General features: G+C 48.9%; 1 protein-coding gene and 1 long non-coding RNA gene across 11 annotated transcripts in view; one reads left to right on the top strand and one right to left on the bottom strand.

The window, feature by feature from the left end:
* Positions 1-18,712, top strand: LOC138113953 (uncharacterized). 9 transcript variants are annotated; one of them, XR_011152408.1, is made up of 4 exons: positions 1-91; positions 3,948-4,021; positions 16,385-16,577; positions 18,624-18,712. It is a non-coding gene; the product is annotated as an uncharacterized lncRNA (long non-coding RNA). The 9 variants fall into 9 exon arrangements; XR_011152407.1 differs by lacking the exon at positions 1-91 and adding an exon at positions 557-601; XR_011152410.1 differs by lacking the exon at positions 3,948-4,021.
* TNR (tenascin R) overlaps positions 7,336-19,004 on the bottom strand; it is a 33,728-nt gene continuing 22,059 nt past the window's right edge. For both annotated transcript variants that reach the window (XM_069022898.1, XM_069022900.1), the window contains exons 15-21: positions 18,565-18,695; positions 17,491-17,623; positions 14,347-14,498; positions 13,325-13,421; positions 12,394-12,555; positions 10,665-10,828; positions 7,336-10,237 (exon numbers count right to left, since the gene is read on the bottom strand). In XM_069022898.1, coding sequence (XP_068878999.1) covers positions 10,118-10,237; positions 10,665-10,828; positions 12,394-12,555; positions 13,325-13,421; positions 14,347-14,498; positions 17,491-17,623; positions 18,565-18,695 — 959 coding nt within the window. In that variant the 3' untranslated portion in view covers positions 7,336-10,117. The remainder of the gene's footprint in view (positions 10,238-10,664; positions 10,829-12,393; positions 12,556-13,324; positions 13,422-14,346; positions 14,499-17,490; positions 17,624-18,564; positions 18,696-19,004) is intronic.

Here is a 19,004-nt window from a genome sequence, read left to right as displayed (position 1 = left end):
TGATTGCAGACATGATCACACCTTTCTTCCCCAGCTGCTTCCTCTGCTCTCTGGTGGTGATTTCTATTTGCAGACGTTAGTCTGGCTTAAAGTAAGCAATGGAAAACTCGGCTCCCAGAGAAACATTCCTCTCATTTTTCCCCCATGTTTGTGCCTTTTCCCCTCCCTCTCCCCCTCCCACAAAAAAAAAGCCTGCAGTTTAAACACCAAAAATAACGCATGTCCTGGTCGTGGGCTGGATAAAAATAGCAGCTCTTGGTATTTAGCAGCAGCAATGGGTTTTCTGGCTTTGGAGGAAAATGAGGAGCAGGGATGGGATGGGATAGTGACAGTGACTCTTGATGCATGAGTGGAGGACAAACACAAAGTTGGTGTTTTGGGGGAAGCTGCTTCATCCCCTCCTCTCTCTCCTTTGGTACCAGCTGGGCTCTGTCCCCTCCAGGAAGGGGGGAGCTCTGAGGGTAGTTGGGCTCAGGTGTCTCAGTCCCACCTGGGTCCCACCTCGGGCTGTTTTGGCACTGCCCTTAAAGTCTTTGGGCTAAGTCCCATGTAGGCAGTGATGGGGGCAAATGCTGCTCTTAGGGAAGATGCCCCAGAGCTGGTGAGTTTTTGGGGGTGCCTCTTGCCCACCCATCACTTGGGAGGCTTTGCAGCTGGGCTTGCCAAGGTGGGTCAGGATTTGCAGGATCATCCCTCCCTGGTGCTTCGACGAGAAGAATGTTGGGGTAGGGCGTGAGGTGGGGTCCTCGGGTGCCTCCTCAAATACTGCTTGATGCGAGACTGCTTGTGTTGAGAAAGCTGCGGTATGAGGGACCTGTGGGCAGGTGAGGAGGAGGAGGGTGGTGTGCATCTGCTCAGGGCACATTTCAGTGTTTGGGTTGTTTAGAGCTGATTGTTTTGTGTGTGTGAGCCTTCAGGAACTCCTTCCTGAGGAAATCCTACAGGCAGCCCTGGTGGCAGGCAAGGGGGAGAGGAGACACACCGGGAGGTGGGGAAAGAGCCAGGGCTGGGCGCGTCCCGGCAGTGTGACGTGGTGCCTTCCCTTCTAGGAGCACTCAGGGATCAGGGATATGTGAAAGCCAGGAAGGGAAAACCTGTTGGTGAATGGGGTGCTCCTTCCCCCAGCATGGAAATGGGGTCAGTGGCAGCATGCACTTTGTGGATTTGTGGAAGGTGTGAACCAGAGGCAGAGGAGCAAGTGATGCTTGGGCACGGTCTGGTGCCTCCCAAGGACCAGCATATGCCCCCAGTTGTAGGAAGCGGTGGCTTGTGCCTCCTCCAGCCACCCCCAGGGGTTTCCCATGCCGGATGGGTGTCGGATCTGATCTGCCAAGGTTGATTTTTAGGTGAAAAACCGGTTGTGCCGGCCATCCCCTCTGTCACCGTCCTTCCTCTGGCTCAGCCCCACGATTCCGAGGAGCAATCAGCAACCATCCCTCAGTGCTGCCTTCCCCCAGAGCCCAGCTGAGGTGGGCAGGGAGAGCCAATCCTGCTTTTTAATGCTATGCAGATGTCAAATTATTAGTAGTATTTAGATTATTTTTATTATTTGTTTCCCTCCATAAGCCAGTCCCGTGGGGGAAGCTGCTCCCGGAGATCTGCGGTGAGCTGATGTCCCTTGGCTCAGGATCACATGAGGATTTTGGCTGGTGGTATTGGAGGCGTCGGAATGTTCTGTGCTGCCCTTGGGGCTTAGCTCCTGCCTGGGGGGGGGTGGGACTATCTGACCTTTGTTCTTCACAGTTCAAAGTCTTCCTGCTCCTCATCTTGTTTGCTACCAGGGGTCCGTGGGGAGAATGCAGCTGGGTGTCAGGGCTTGGGCAGGGCAGCTTGTCGGGAGCTCACCCACCCCTCAGGAGGGAACCGAGAGAGAAATGCAAATTGTGGTGCGTGAGAGAGGGAAAAAACAACCATGACCTGTCTCCTTGGGGTGCTTTGCCTCTTTCTGCCCCTCTGCAAGGGGGAGCAGGTGGCCGTATTTTGAGGGGCAGAGGCAGCCTTAGCTTGTGACTGGGGAACCAATACAAGGGCTGAACAGGCAGATGCCATCTGGTTTTTGGCCTGACTCGAGTGCAGCAAGGGGACATTGGATCAGGAGCAGGAACAGACCCTGTCCCCAGGAGTGAGGGAACAGTGCTGCCCCGATGCTCCTCCAGCCCCATCCCCTCTGCTGCTCCTCTCCCGAGTGCCTGTTTCCAGCGCCTTCTGAAATTCTTAGAGGGAGGATTTCCTACCTCATCCCACTCCTTCTCTTGCTTTTAGGGAGGGTTTTTCTCATAACCATTTGCAGAGTTGCTTCCTTCAACTCCCTCTTTTGTTGTGACATCGACGAGTGCAGGGGACAGCATGGGGACAAAGGCCTGTTGTGGTGAACAGAGGCGGTTTGTGTTCCCACCACATCCTGGTGTGCTCTGCTCTGCTGCTCAGCAGCCACGCCAGGCCTGGTCCCTGTGGAGGAGCAGTGCTGGGGAGATACCCTGGGTGGGAGCAAGAGGATTAGCCCTGCTGCTGGGAGAAGCCTGCTACAGGACTGCTGCATACCTTGATGTTCCTACTGACAGCAGAGAGCAGTCCAAAAATATTGGGAAGGGAGAGAAGTACTGCTGTAAGGACAAGGGTGGGATGGGTTCACACTGACAGAGGGCAGGGTTACATGGGATATTGGAAGAAATTCTCCCCTGTGAGCATGGTGTGGCCCTGGCACAGGGTGCCCAGAGAAGCTGTGGCTGCCCCATACCTGGAAGTGTCCAAGGCCAGGTTGGACAGGGCTTGGAGCAACCTGAGATAGTGGAAGCTGTCCTTGCCCATGGCAGGGGGGTTGGAACTGGATGATCATTCAAGGTCCTTCCCAACCCATTCTAGGATTGATTCTGTGCTTATTGAAACAAGTTGCAAGCAGAAGAATTGCTGGCTATGGTGCAGGGAAGGGGGATAAGCCTTGGAGGCTGCTTGTCACAGCATTCCTCATCCCAGGGAGAGTGGACAAATCAATAAAATTTTAAATCCCTGCATTTAGATTTGAAATTTAGAAAAGAGATAATCTCTAAATTGTTTTACATTCTACATAACTAAGCATTAGAGCCCGTAGGCCCAGGAGTTAAAAATATAAAAATGGGAATGAGAGTTTTAAAAGGGATGATGGACACGTGCCATCTTATGAGGGGAAATGAAAATCTGAGAATGTTGAAGATGGTGCTATCAAAATCACATTTCATAAGGCATAAAGCAGCTGTGAATTTATGGTACAAGGCTGCCCCTTCATCAACCTGCTCCAGCCTTGCTCTTGGAGGCATTGCACCTCCCCCTGCCATGCTCTGTGCTCTTGGGCCAGCATTTTGCTCATGGATTTTTTGGGCTGGGGTTGCAGGATGTGTTGTTGGGAATGTGTTGCTTGAGCTCTGCATTTGGGATGGGTGCCCAAGGTCCTTGCTGAGGACCTTTGTGCACCCTCCTGATGTTTGCTGTTGGAACAAAGTTCCTGAGCATCACTCATGCGAAAAGGGGACTTTGGTAAGAGGGCTGTGATGAAATATCGCTGTATAAAGTGCAGATGGGGGGATGTGGTGGCTGGAAGTGCCTGAAGAGGAGTGTGGTGTGCCTGGGAAGGCATGCTTCTTGGAGAGGCTGGAAATAGGAGATCCCACCACATGTAGGACTGTGTCTAGATTATTGTGGTGGCTGTGAGCTGTGCAAGGGCAGAGGGGGCCAGAGCGATGAGAGTGGTGGGCACATGTGATGGGGCAGGAGCTCCCTAGGGTTTAGTGTGATGAGGCAAAACCCTTCCCTGGCTTAAATCAAAACTTGTAGCATTTAGAAAAGGGCTTTTGCCAGCCCTCACTCCCTTCTCATCCCATCTGACACGTGGATTTGGGCCTTGACTCTGATGTTGGGAGGTGGGTTACGATCCAGAGGGATGCTGCAGCTCCCCACGTATCTGCCTTCTCTAGGTGCCAACGTCTGAGTGATACATGCCTGCCTCTTGTTATTAGTTATTGCAATAGGAAGACTGTGTTTCCTCCAGGTGAGTTTTTTGGGGGTTCTCTGCAGGAAATGGAGGTCCCTGGGGGCCTCACTTGGCCCCAGACATGCTGAGTGGGGGGGGCACAGTGGAAGGTGTTGGCCTTCTCTTAGAGACCATGAATAAAACACCCTGGACTGGGTCAACTGCTTGAGACTGGGATGACAAGTACCAGCACAGGTAACCCTTCCTCCCCATCCCAAACACATCCGTGTCCCTCAGCTCCTCCATGCACAGGCCTTGCCTGAAGGGTCTTCCATGGCACTGACTACCTTCAGACACAAAAAAGTTCATTTAATCCAGACAGTGGAGCCCATCAGACTTCACTCTTGGCTTTTGGTGTACCAAGGGTCATGGCCAAGGTGGGACATCCCCTCTCTCACAACTTCCTTTTTTTGCCTCACAAATCTGAGCAAGAAAGAGAAGTTGCCACGAAGCAGACTCCCCTGTTTCGTCTCTCTGAAATCAAATTTAGAAAATATTGAAGTGGTCTGGCGGAAGAGCTTCTTTCGGGCTTTCTCATCCTGTCTGGCTACGTGTCAAACGAGAAAACTCTAAACAAAGAGGTTTAAGTAAAGTCTTCATGTGAAATAAGAGAAGAATTTCAAAATCTTCTGAAGTTCATGCTTGTCCTAGGGACTTTTGCTGATCAGTGTGGGGGTTCTGTCTGGGATTTTTTTTGCTGTTGTTTTCCACTGAGAGTGTATTCTGCTGCAACTAGCCTTCCAATCTGTTTTTTGGTGGGGTTTCCATCATGTTGGGAATAGATTGCTGTTTAAATCAGGCAAATGGTTTTGACTGAAGACTTTGGGGTTGTTTCCCTTTGCTCCCAAGCATTCCTACCACAGCTTTGCTTTCTCTGGCTGCAGATTGCAGAGCCAAGAGCCTCTCTAGCTCATGGGAGCAGCTGAATTTATTAGCAAAACGTCTCGTGCTGGGCTGAGGCCAACGCAGCTCCCTGCCTTCCTGTGGTTAGTGGACTGACCATGCTGACTTCATGACCACTTCACTGCTATTTATTTTAACAGCATAGTTGGGCCTGGGGGGACTTGGGAGTCTCTGGTCCCACCTTCTGCCCAAGGCAGCCCTGGGACTGGATGAGGTTGCTCAGGGCTTTTTCCAGCCCGGTCTTGAACACTTACGAGGATGGAGATGGCACCACCAGCCAAAGTTGGGCTGCCCCAAAACTTCCTGCCACTGTTTTTTTGTTACACTGCATGTGCTAGGTCTATCAGCTGCTCTGTTCCTCAAGGTTTGAATGTGAATCTGTGCTAACAAGCCCCCCGTGCTCCTCCCATGGGGTAACCAAAGATCAGGGACAGGGCATGTGCGTCCCTTCTTGGCATGAGGTTGGGGCTGGAATGCTGCTGGGCTTGGATGCACGAGGGCCCTGATCCCACCCCACTCCCAGACAGGCACACGGCTCACTCCTTCAGTATCTTTTATTAATGTATAGAAAATGCATTAAAAAAAGGAACTATACATAGCCTAAGAGCAGTCAGGACTAAAAATACTAGTTAACAATGGTTAACAAGCGTTGATCCCATTCTCCAAGCTACATTTTCATTACAGGATGGGGAGGGTTGTTTAATATATTATTTATTTATATTATAGATTTTATTTATGCATTTATTTACTTTTCTCTTCCCCCTCATTTGGTTGCAGTGGTTTGTGTTTGAGTTCATCAGAACCTGTCCAAGGCATTTCGTTGCCTCTGTTCTCCCTTCTTATTTATCTTTTTTAGGTTTTTTTAACGTATTAAGCACATTTCCAGGGTAATGCCTGTACACAGGGGGCTGCTTGTTTGTTTCTTTGTTTAGGTCTTTGTGTCACCATCCTTCTGAGAAACCACTGACAGCTGAAGAACTGCAGGCTGGGTATTGAGGCGGGTCTACGCATCAGGATCTCCCAAGGGAAGGGCCTTTCCCTCCCACTTATCCCAAATTTCCCCTCTGGAAGGGGCAAGGAGCTGCCACCACCATCAGGATTTTAGGGAAGGGGAAGGTGACCCTGGAGGTGCTGGTGGTCCCCAGGGGGCTCTGTTGGGTTTTATGGCCATCCCAGGGTGCTTGGCTGGCAGAAACAGGGATGGGCTTCTTGTTTGGCCCTGGGACAGAGCCCTTTGTTAGTGGGTGTAAGCATGAATTAAAGGGTTTTTTTGGGTGAGAGTTCTTTGCTGGCAGTGTTTGGTAAAGTCAAAACTTGTGGGCATTTCTGGGGGGCACAGGACAGGGGGTGTGTGGTCACCCCAGGATGTGATGGTGGGGACATACCAGCAGGGCAGCTCTGGGCTGGGATGAAGGTCACATGCTGGCGTGGAGGTGAGGCACCAGGAGGGCACTTTGGCTCCTGCTGTGTTTTGTCAGGTTGCTCTGAGCCTGTTGTGGGATGGGGACACCACTGGCTGAGCCCTCACCAGCTGCATCACTGGGAGAGAAGGTGGCATGAGCTGTGCTTTCCACACCCGGGCACTTCACCTGGGATAAGCATCACTTTGGGAAGGAGGCAAGAGTGCATTTAGGCTGGTACTGAGTTGCCCATGGTAAAGTAATGCAAAGATAAGGAGTAGAAGCAGACTTCTCCCCAACCTTTGTGTGGATCCTCTCCTGGTACCTTCCTACCAAAACCCAGCTACCCCTGGGGAGAGCCCAGCCTCTCTCCTTCTTGAAATTATTCATTTATAGATGCTATCACTTTACTAAAAGCAGCTTTTCCTTTCAGGACTCTTTTTTTCTTTGGTTATGTTTCAGTGCAGTGTGCAATGGGAAGGTGGTCTTGGAGAATGGAAACAGAGGGAAATGAAAATTAGGCAAGAGATGAAAGTTCCTTTGTGTTTCCCTCCAGGATTTTGGGTTTAGAAATAAGAGGTGGCTTTGAAAGACTGCGAGGGTCATGGGCACACGTGGTGTTCTGCTGTGTGAAGGACTGGATGTGCTTGTTCCTGCTTCCTGTTACATGAGATGGCATCTTCCAGTGGATGCTGTGGTTTGGGTAACAGCTTCATGTTCCTTTTTGGGCTCTGGAACAAGCCTGGGCCACACAAACCCAGGATGGCAGTGGAGCCACCAGAGCCCAGTGATAATTCACGTGCTGGAGCCAAGGTCTCTCAAGAGGAGCACTGCACCAGATCCAGGCTTGGTTTCTGGGAATTTCAGGGCCAGACCTGGTCTAACTGGAGAATGAACTAGCCCATCCAGCTATGGAGGGTGAGAAGAAACTACTTAATCGTGTACTACTTAATCAATGTGGCCATTCTGTAGCATCAACGTTGAGCACGAATTTGCTTGAAACTGCTGGCAGGAGCTTTGTCCAAAAAAAAAAAAAAAAAATTAAGGCAATATAGAAAAATAACTTTCTGGGAAGTTGTATCTTGTTTATGGACATGTGAACAGGTGATGATGGCCTGAATGACCCATCATCACTGGTTATGTGCCCGGGCTTGAGCTGGGTTGTCACCAGGAGAAAACCATGATGTGTAGAATCTTTCCTTTAAAAGATTGTAGCAACTGTCTTTCACCAATGTCACGGAAAGGCATCTCCCTGGGATCACATGAGAGGTCAGGGACAAGCACTGATAGAGAATAGCACTGAAAGAGTGGATACTGTCTCCAAGAGTGCCTTTCATACTTGACTATGCAGTTGGGTCAACTGGGCTGACTCACCCTGGTTACAGGACTTGTAAAAGGGATGACAGAAATGAGGAGGGAGGGAGAGATACATGTCAGCAAACCTGTCTAGAGAATAATCAGCCTTTTTGAGGATCTTCTTTTGAACCTCCTGGAAAAGCTTGGCAAGCTTCGATTTTCTCTTCGATTTTAACTTTTGAAAAGAGAGGTTTCTTGCCTTTGGCTTGAGTGTGAATGATGAATGTATGTTTCCACTGACATCTCTTCCTTTCACCTGGGTGGGTAAGCAAACAGCACCATCCACTGCCAATCTCTGCTGGTTATAACCACTGCTCCCTTACAACTTTTGTTGTAGCATATTTCTTCCTATAAATTCTTGATGGTTTGGGGAAAAAATTTACTCTGCTGGTCTACTAAAAGCCTTCTTAGGCTTTAATCAGTTCCATCTGCTGCTTTTTGTTGGCTTTTGGGTCTTAAAGCAGGGTTGGGTGCTCAGGAGGAGTGACATGCTGCCATCTATGACAGTGGCCATGTCCTGCAAGAGATCCTGTCATTTGCAGCCTCTGACTCACCTGTTCCTCAAATGGTTGCCTTGTTGCCTGATTTGATGCCAAGGGGAAGTAAGAAGGGACTCCTCATTTACATACAAGATGTTGCTGAGCATCCTTTCTCCAGGTCAGCTTGTAAGTTGACCACATGAAGGACTGGGCCCTGTATCTAATCTTGACCTTGGTGTTAGCTGTGATTTCATGGGCCAGTATGTGGCATGGAAAAGGAGGTTGTGTTTCCCACTTAATGCTCTTCTTCAGCTCTGCAGCCATAGTGAGTAACGTCAGGACATTAAGAGTGTGACCATGCAAGACACGCTGGCCTGAATGATAAGCTACTGCAAAGCTGCCTCTGTGTTGCCATCTGAAAGATGTTTTTGAGACAAAGCAGCTTCAGTGTGATAAAACCAAATAGCAGTGTTTAGCATTTGTAATGTTCCTTTGGCTGCAAATCCAGTGATGAGCTGCATTCTCCTTGGATGCAGGGACGAGTCCCTTCTTCGAGACCAGGCCAGTGACAATGCCCAGCATTGATCAGAGCCCTTGGCAGAGGAGTGACTTGAGCATGGTGGTCATTTGGGCTTTGTGGAGGTGGGGCGATGACAACAGGGTGCAGACAGAGCTATCCAAAGGGTCCATCTTCCTTGAGACAGGAGAAGTTAAGGACGGGAAGAGTGAACTCATTAATTCTTCCAAGGGCCTCGAAGTGCTCCAAAATCTGAATGGAATCCCTTCCAGGAGGGGAAAGCGTTGATTTCCTGTTAGAGAGATGGCAACACCAAGGCACTGAGATTTGTGTCCCTCTTGTGATGGCATTGAAGAGGGATGGTGCAAGAGAAGGAAGGAAATGGGCATTCCTCAGCTTGCACTTGTCTCCCCTTAGTTGCATTGTCATAATTCCCTGTGTGCGTGGAGGCCCGTGGACGGGAGCACCTGAGCTGTGGCAGCTGTTGGCTTCAGGCTGGGCGGCAGTTGTGTCTTATCTTTTTATTGCTGCTCCTTCTCTGACACTCTTTTGTTTGGGACCAATGACCTCGGTGAGAAAGAGCATGATGGAATGCAGAAATAACAGAGGAAATGGGTCCTAGATTTCAGGACCACAAGTAGGGATTTTTCTCCTAAGTCTTCTAATTTAAGTCCTTTCTTCTCCATCAAGTTCAGCATAACCCAGGCAGATGTCATGGACCTGAAGTGGGTTCAGCTTGGAGGAGTGGATAATGCAGGTTGGGGCTGGTGGAGTAGTTCTTATTCCCGCACACCCCATGCACACGAGGATGACCTTGTGGTGGGACCAACACGAGCTATGGACTCTCTGGAGTTTGCCTACATATGCAGAAATTGCCAAGCCCTCCTGTGAAAACTGGGGATGGGATGAGCCTTTGGTCATCCTCCCTTAGTCTCCATGTGTCCAGAGCCTGCACACAGGGGAGAGACGGGCCTCTGCCTGCTGGAAGTCTACAGGATGGCATGAAGCTTGGGACCTCCCAGCCAGGAGGGGACTGGGAGGCAGGGAGAGGATGGGCATCCCTGGCCATGACTGGGGTGGAAATGGCCACCCCAAGGTACCTGTGGGGAAAGTTTCTGCCACAAGCCCCGTGACAAACATTTCTAACAGGGTTTGCTGGGGATTTCTGTCTTTTAAAAAAATATCAAAAAATCTGTCTCTTTCTCTTTCTTCTCATGTTAAGGGCCAGAGTATTGGGATAGGGAGGCTGGAAATTTGGTATTTCTCTGGGACAGATGCAAAGCAATGAGGTCTTTCCTTTCCCATGGCCTTTCCCTGTGCCACGGTTCCCTCCAGCGCTTGTGAGGGGCAGGTTGCTATCTCAGACGAGTAGTAATTTTTTTTTCCCTTTTCATATTATAAAATACAAACGAATTACAGAAAAGGTCAGGTGGTGGGAGGCAGGAGGGGTTCAGCTGGCTCAGAGCTGTAGGGACCGTCGCTTCCTCCCAGAGATGTTACGGTGGTTGTAAGGTCGCATCTTCATTTCCACAAAGGGGATGGAGAATTCGTGGCCTTTCCAATGGTACCAGTTAATCCCCTGGCAGGAGGGAGAGAAAGGCAGAGGGTAAAGAAAGACCCTAACAAGAAACTAGAGTGGGAGAGGAAGGAAGAACAAGGTTGATTGCTGTAGAGAAGCCAGAAGGAAAAACCTGCTAAAGCAGGAGCAAGAAACTCCCCTGCTGCTATGGCTTGATTGGTTTTTCTCCCACTGCTCAAAGGCTGATCAGATTTCAGGTAGGTATTTTTTTTAATCTAACACACTACAGCAGGTGGCAGCGTACGTGAGGCACAAAGCATTAGCCTAGATGGCGTGAAGGCGGCTCCCTTTGCTCCAGCTGGCGTGGGGTCGTGCCACCAGTTCTGACCCTGGTGCACCAACCACACAGCCCCAGCCCTAACCTAGGCTTGCTGACATGTTCCCCTAGAAGAAATTGCAGAGGCTTTCAGCCCAGCTCTGCCCTTACCTGACTGTGCCGGGACTCTCCGTACTTGCCGTTGAGGTTGGTGCGGTGGCAGTTCTTATACCACCAGGCCCCTTTGTAGGACATGGCACAGTTGGTGACGGCGACGTCGTTGTCCCTGTCCTTGGTGGAGAAGGGGCGTCCCTGGTGATAGGTGAGGGAGTCTCCTGTGGGAAGAGGTGCCATTAAAGGTGATGGAGTCTGAGTTATCTGGTCTTTTCACAAGGAAATTAGGATATTCTGGTTATGCGGTAGCCTGCCAAGCAGTGGCTCAAGCAGCTGACAGTCTGGCAATAACTTTAACTGGAATTGTTCTCAGTTGGTTCATCTGAGGTCCTCTGCTGTCTGTTTAGGATCAGTGCAGACCATAGCAAATCATAGAGGCTTCTTGGCTTTGCCAGATAAAGTGCTTGGATATGTGTTTGGGTTTGAATTTCAGTGTTTCAGACATCAATTCAACCCCAGGTTTTGGCAGCTGTGGTTTTTCTGAGGCTTAGCTCTGCTATATGACTTCAGGATGTTTTCAGCCTCCTTCTTTCCTGTTAGCCAAAGGGAGCTTTTTCTCTCAAAGGAGACCAAATATTCATCTCTTGAATCAAGATGCTTGGCCACCTTCTCTCTCTTTGGATAAGGGGAAGAAGCTTTTGGAAGGTGTGTGATATCTTATCCCACCAAAACCTCTAACCTCATCTCACCTCCTCACTAGATAACTCGTGAAAGAAAAGCCAGAGAAAAATATGGTCAATTGAGTGATATACTTACAGGAGACATTCTTAATATGCTCCTTGGTGATCCCTAAGGACATATGAAGTGGACCCATGCTGGCTGTGTGCAATCCAGCCATGGAGAGACTTACTAGAAAACCTTTTGGCAATGAACCATTTGTTGAGCCCTGGCTCCCTTAGCTCAAGGTGGAGCAGAAGCTCCTTGTCTGGGTGGCTAGAAGCAGAGTGTGCATGGTGAAGGGGATGGAATCATGTTTGTGTGACACTATTTAATGCCATTCTTGGCAGTAGGTTGGGTGCCTTGTGCCCTGGGATGTGAGGTTAGGGCAAGTGCTTTGTTGCACACAATCAAGATTCCCGTCCCTTCTCTTCCAGTGGCAACTAACTGAATAGGGAAATTCCTGCATCTCAGGTATGTTTTGGGGTTCCACCTAGTACATGGTGGAAGTTTTGTCATGGAGGCTTGCACTGGGCACGTCTATCCCAGATAAAGAGGCTACAGTTCTACCCCTTCTCCCTTCTTGAGGAAGAGATCCCCTGTGCCCTCCCTCTAGCACCCACTCTCTTCTGGTGGGCAACTCTAACTCTCTTGAATCAACTAAGCAAGCAGTTGTGACAGTGTCCTTGCAAAACTGAGCAGTGTTTGGTCTTTACATGAGGAAGTGACTCAGAGGATTTCAGATTTTTCCATAGCTGTGGAAAGGCAATAAATACAGCCTCCAGCACGACATCAATAGCCAGCTGTGGCTATTGCCAAGTGAGATGACACCTCTGATGATTGACCTGGTTATTTGGACAGCAATGTCTCTGATATTAAATACCTAATCCCCAATGGAAAATTCCGTGTCCTTAGTGGGATTTATCAGCCTGGTTTACATGATGGACTGCAGGAAGGCAGAAAGGACTATGGGTTTTTGCCTTGCCACTCTAGATAAGTGAGATTTCGTGTCGGGATTTCCTTTCAGTCCCAGGATTTCCCAAGGTCCTTGCCAGCAACGAGGCTGTACCTGAAGTGCCATTGTAGTCCCCAATTCGCAGTTTGTACAGGCTCCGGGAGTCGCCGATGGAGAACTTGTCGTAGTAGGCGTACGCCGCTTCCTGGCCGTCCCTCATGTCTATTCGCAGCTCGTAGCGCCCTTGGGACGTGATCTTGTGGATGTTGTCCAAGCCTGTTGAGACAATGAAACACCTAGTGAGACCTGGTGCCTGCATCCGCTCCGTGAACAAACAAGGAAAGCTCTAGGCAAATAAAACAGCAGTGGGAAATGAGAGCAAGCAGAGGAAGCAAAGAGCAGCAGCACTTGTGGTGAGTGTGTATCTGCTGGCAGTGCTGGGGCCTGAGCTCCGTGTCCTCACTCAATCTTCACCTCCCTGTGGCTATGAGCGATGGGTTCAAGGCTCAGGTTCAGATTTCTTCATGCTGCTGAAGCTTGGAAGATTCAGCTGTTCAGCCCTGGTGCTCCTTATGTTGTTGTTAAGTTCCCGTACAAGCCAGGGTGTGTTTATGCTGCAGGTCCCCTTGGCTCATGTTCAGGTTTTGGAGGAGCACACTCAATTTCAGAGCTGTGCTGTGTCTCCCACTCACTCCTTTCCTGCTTTCATTGGACAGCTGACTTTCTGGCCACCAGTGCAACCTGTAGTCATCCAAAGGACAATGGTGGGTTTTGGCTCATGAAAACTGACAGCATACCCGCCTCCTCTCCTAGAAAGAGCAAACTAGGGAGCTGCTGACCTTCACAAAGTGATCATATGTGCTGTGCCTCTGCATGACTTCCCAATGTGAAGGGCAGGGAATGAACAGAAGGAAAACTGTCCGAGGGAGGATGTAGGGGAATGTGGTGAAGGGCAAGGAGCCAACAGCTGGCACAGGTGAGCAGCACAGCGCGCCTGGAACTCAGGTTTGACACACCAATGAAAGGCAACCAGGGAAGGTCATACCCAGCCAAAACTCGTCCTCCAAGTTTCCAAAGCCAACCCGGTAATCTGCCCATTTCCGGAAGAAGTCGGTCAGCCCGTTCTGCCGCCGCTGGAAGACCTGATGTGGAGGAAGACCGGGGGAAAATCATAATGCTGGAGATGAGAAATGGCTTTGGACACACAAGGTAAAGATAATAATTTTTTCTTTCCATTGTACCTGTCAGAGGAGAAAATTGCAATGCCCGTCCAGTTAGCGTTAATTGCAGCCACGCAATTAATTCACATGCAGATATAGAAACCAAAGAGATATTAGATAAAGTCCAAAGCAAATCAATGATGGAATAGGAAGGAACTGGCCTTCGAGGTTTCTGCTTCAACTAATGCATGGTGCCTCTGGTTTTCTAGCACGTAATTCTGCTTTGAGCTGGCTATTTCTGTGATATCCAAGGGGGTGCTCTGAAGCAGAGTGAGAGGGAAATTTACTGGCTAGAAATCAGCATTTGAGGAAGCCCATATTTTTGGTTTTGACTATACATCTAGCAGGCAGGGTTTTGTGTAATGTGTGTAAGTAAGAGTTTGACATGAATAAGATCAAAGCACCATGGCATTATTTACTTACACTGTCAGTCCATCTACATCAAGACAAGCAGTGTTTGTGCAATTCAGAAGCCAAACAGGCATTTGTTTCTGAAGTTCTCCTGTGCAGACTCAATTGGGGGTGATGCCTGACACCCTCCTTCTGCGGGCAGCGTGAATCATTCCCCGTGAAAGCTACCAGCCATTAATTTCATTTCTAGAACAATAAATCAGCTTCACTCACAGATTTTGCTCTCCAGAAGCACTGCAAACACGTCAAATAAATCAAAGGGCACTTCTCCAAGTGTAACTATTATTACCGGAGCGTGGGCCATTCCCTGTGGCGTGGGAAATGAAGCGTGTGGTACTGAGCCTGCTGTCACTGCCGTGCACTGTGGTGCTTTGCTGGTGGGGGCTCAGTCACTTTGTGATGGGGACAAATGCAGGACAACCAGGTGGATACTCACGATCCAGCCGCCCCCGTCGGTGGTCATGTCGCAGTACACCGGCACCCGCTGGCTGAGGTCCCCGTTGATGGAGATGGTGTAGACACCGCTCAGCGTGTCTCCGTTCATCAGGTGCTGGGCGCAGTCCTGAGGGTTAGCAAAGACACGTCCTCCTGCAAAATCGAAATAAAAAGGCAAAATTCAAGCAAAGAGACACCTTTTCCCCATGCCTCAGTCCCCACAAGTTTCTGTGTTCCAAGTAATTCCACGGGGCGGTGAGACTTTACATCTGCCATCAACTTCAGAGGAGTTACTGGAAAAAAAATGTGTGCATATATTAATTGTGCTTCCATATGTCCTATATTGGAAAGGTGCATGGTAACAATCACGATGAATGATGAGGGATGTCACTTCTTGGACCATCTTTCTGCACTGTGTCTGAAACCCTGGGGTTTAAGCTGTCACCAGCATATTTAGACAGCTGTGAAAATACCAAAACCTGCTCTCCTCTCAGGATTGCCAGCTCCAATCAAGTTTTATAACTTTACTCATTCCAGGGGGATTCTCCTGGTTCTCCATGCCCTTGGAAATGATGGTGGACTCACGCTGAACTAATTGTCACTTGCAAACTGAGCAGGAATGAGGCTGTGTGAGATGCTAGTGATAGGCAGCATGGGCTGTGTGACTGTGCTACAGGTGTTCTCTAATGAGGAAACCTCTTATTTTGTGATCAGAGTTTAGGAGAGTCTTAATTATGACAATTTTTCTGGCAGTATTGGAATGTCAACTCTGGGAACAGTGTTGTCTTATGTAAGAAAAAAAGAGGGCAATACACCTTTTTCTTTGATGTTGGTACATATGGATGATAGAATAAATGAGTGCAGAGCTGGCAATGTGGATGTGGTTTTCAAGGATGTCTCTGTAACAAACTGAGAAGGTGTGAGGGACCTTCAGATCTTCTAAGCTGTGTGTGTCCATCACAGTAATGTAGTGCCCCATAGAACCAAGGCACAACCCTTGTCTGTTGCTTCCCACATGGGTATATTCCCCCCACCTTGTGACCTGAAGACTTGGAGGTCATTACTGTGTCCAAAAGTTGAACATCCCCTCTTTTTTTCCCCCATCTTCATGGTCTGTAGCACAGTCTGGCGAGACATTGTTTGTATTTTATAGTATCCAACAATGAAAACTTCTTCAATGACAACCACTTTGAGCTCCCCTGAGCTCTGTGGAGATTGCTTGTTTCTTAATTTATATTCATATCTTTAAGAGCCAAGGAGACCTTGAAAGACATTTCAAACCACTATAAATTATAAATACTGTATCTGTTTCTTCCTTTTGTCTCATCTGTATACAATTCCCCAAGAACCTTATGCAAACATGAAACAAAAGAGGCTGAGCCATTAATATGTCAGAGGGAATAGAAGAACCCCAGGATGTGTACTGCAAGCAGAAGGAAACAAAACAATTTAAATTAAGCCTGGGTGGTTTTCTTTCCTTCTTTTTTTCTGGTCTCCTTAAAGACAAGTCCTTGTTCTCTGCAAACAAAATGCCTTGATGCATTGCCAGAGTAAGCTGAATTCCAGGTCCGGATGCTTTGATGAGAGATGCTGTCCGTGGATTGCATTGCCTTGGTGACAGTTCCTGGTTGGTTCTGTCTGGTATTGGGGTAAGTGGGGAGAAACAGACTTGTTGCTAATGCCTATCTTCATCTTAAAAGCAAGTTAAACGTGTTGGGTGCTGCATCAGCTGGCAATGGTGACTAAGGTTGCTGAGGTCTGAGGACATTTCTGTTTGATGGAAAAGGTGCTCTCCTTGCCTGACGTAAGGGAGTTTCTGCTGCTTTATCCCACCTGAGAAGTCACCCCCATGCAGCTTCATCCCTGACTCCCCAGCAGCCTCAAGGATCACATGTATTTTTTCATCACCTGCCTGAATTGTACTGGCTTTATCTGCATGTGTAAGAGGCAAGAATAACAGGAAAGCCTGTTCTGTAGATGCATTAGAGAAGTCATTCCTCCTTTTGTGGATGTAAATAGTTCCTGTTATCTCTTAAAAGCAGGTGAAGGGAACTTTGCATGCAACTGAGATGGGGAAGTGTATCCACAGCAGATTCCAGGAAAACTCTCCTAACTGAACTTGCAGCGCAGATGGGAGGAATTTTGGTGGACATCACCTTGAGACCTCTCAGTGCTGTTGACGCTCAGGAAAAACATGATTGGATTCAGCCCTGAACAAGATGCATTCTGTCTGTAAGTGCCCTGGCCTAACCATGCTTTTCAAAGAGGATGAGGGACAATTTGCTTTGCATAATTTCTGTTATGAGTGGTTGCAGAGAGTGGCAGCAATGGTGACATTCTCATGCAAGCTTCATCCTTGGAAGCGTAAGTATTCTGTCTGTGAGGGTTGTGGTGACTATGGATGCCCACCTTTTGACTTTGAAAGGAAACCATTCCCATCTCTTCAGTGCCTTAGTGGATTGGGAATGCTCTAGAATTAGAGTGGGGAGGAATAATGCAATTAGATAAAGTCAGTGGATTAGATAAAGTGCTGGCCCTGCTGTCTTCTGACTCCACTGGTGGTGGCAGAGATGCACCTGCTTGATATTTCCAGGGATACCCCATCCCTGGAAACTTTCAAGGTCAAATTCAACAGGCAACCTGATCAAGTTGAAGATGACCCTGCTCGCTGCAGGGGGATTGGACTAGATGGCCTTTAAGGATTCTTTCCAACCCAACGTGTTCTATGATTCTTTGATATTTGTGAGCAATCAGATCATGTCTACAGCATGGAGCCACTGGCTGGCTCCTCTCCCAGGAGCATACCTGTTGATACATGTTATTGATTTTAGTGGGTATTTTTTCCTCTGTTTATGTACTTGAGGACAGACATGGGCAAGGCAAAGGGCCTGGTAGATGGTTCCTGGTCTGAAGCTCAAATCCCCTTGCCCTGGGCTGGGTCTTATGTTTGAATTATAGATCCTTCAGCCATTAACTGTTTGTAGCAAAGCAGCACTGTGGGTCACGGCATTGTAAAAGTACCTCTCTGTGGATCCTGATGGAATGCTGCCTGAGGAGGGAAAGTCCCTAAGAGCAGTCTGTTCCTACCATCATGACACGTGGGCTCACCTCTGCCTGTGTGAGCGGATGCAGCGCGAGTCCTCACCTGTGGTGAAGGTGGTGGAGATGAAGCCGCTCCGCACGGCGTTCTGGGCAGCTTGCAGGCGCACGGTGTACTCCGTGGTCTCAGAAAGCCCCTCCAGACGGATCCACGTGTCCTCGGCATCCACAATCAGCTCCTGTACATGGGTCCCAGAAGGAGGCAGACACCAAGAGCAACAGATGAGAAAAGTGAAGGGGAGCCTAAAGAGCAAGTGAGGAGGGAAGGGAAGCCACAAACTACTGCAGCTTAGACCCCTGGACTGAGTGACCGTGAGATCAGTCAATGTAGCCAACATTTCGGAATGGTTTGGGTGGGAGAAGGCTGGTTTGGAGACAGATTTAAAGGTTTGCAGTCTGTGTGCTCTGTTCCTGGCTCTCTTGGGATCTGTGTGCCCTCGGTACAAGACAGGAGGGATTGCCCAAGCAGTGCAAGGAATAGAGCTGGCCAGACCTGGTTCTCAGCCAGTTCTGACTCTGTTGATTCCTGTCATGTTAATTTTTCTGGTTGTTGGCCAGTGCCACACAGCATTATCGAACCCCTTCACAAAGCTATTATCCTCTGGCTGCTGCGAGCCAGTCACACCAGCAAAGGAAACCAGACTATGTGCCATGACATATTTCTGATAGTGTTTGTTGCAGCTCCTCCAGACAGGCAGATGTGGACATACTCATTACATAATCAAATTGTATTGTATTGCAGCATTAATTAGCTGTCTGTGCCTATCTTCCTTTTTGCAGGAAGGGCAAATGGCCTTTTTAGCATTTCTGTCTGCAGAATAATATTCTCCTGCCTCAGCTTGCTTGTGTTTCACAACCTGTGACTTTCCCCTTTTCCTCCAAACTTCCCAGGTAACCCCTCTATGCCCACACCAGCAGGTGTGCATAAACATTTTGCCTTAGACAATCTCTTCTTACTTTTTCCTATCATCCTGCTTAGCAGGAAGTAGTGTCTGCCCTTCTGGTCTCCCTGAGCTGGTGAGCATCATTCTTTTGCTTTGTTTGGCTTCTCCTGCTCGTTTTACCATGGTCTTATTACTCCCTGACTTGATGAGCCTCTTTTTTGTGAGGACTCGCTCACCTTCCGGCTGCCATCGGTGGATCTGTATGTCATGACGTAGTTCTCGATCTCTCCCACAGGAGGAACCCAGGAGAGCAGGGCGCTCCGTCGTGTCACTTCACTGGCTGTCAGATTTGTTGGAGGATCCAAAACTGCAGGAGTGGACAGGGACCCAGGGAAGTGCATTTTCTCACGCACAACCACCGCAGCCCTGCTTCCCAACCCGGTGCACTGGGATTCAACCTTGCAACACTGAGCTACAGCGCAAAGTCCATCCTCACCCTGAGTTTCAAGACCTCATCACCCATCCCCAGTCTTGAACAGAGCTCTGCAAACCCTCTGGAAGTCCTCGTCTACCTGCATGCTACCTTAAGGGTAACAGCTGGGAAATTCATGTGCTATGGGACCTGTCAAGCTGCTTGTGAGCAAAACAGGTTGTCGTGTTCTTCTGGACTATGGCC

Source organism: Aphelocoma coerulescens, chromosome 8 (assembly GCF_041296385.1).
Source record: "Aphelocoma coerulescens isolate FSJ_1873_10779 chromosome 8, UR_Acoe_1.0, whole genome shotgun sequence".
Taxonomy (NCBI): domain Eukaryota; kingdom Metazoa; phylum Chordata; class Aves; order Passeriformes; family Corvidae; genus Aphelocoma; species Aphelocoma coerulescens.
The sequence above is the reverse complement of the archived record's forward strand: the minus strand, read 5'-3'. Positions and strand labels throughout refer to the sequence as shown.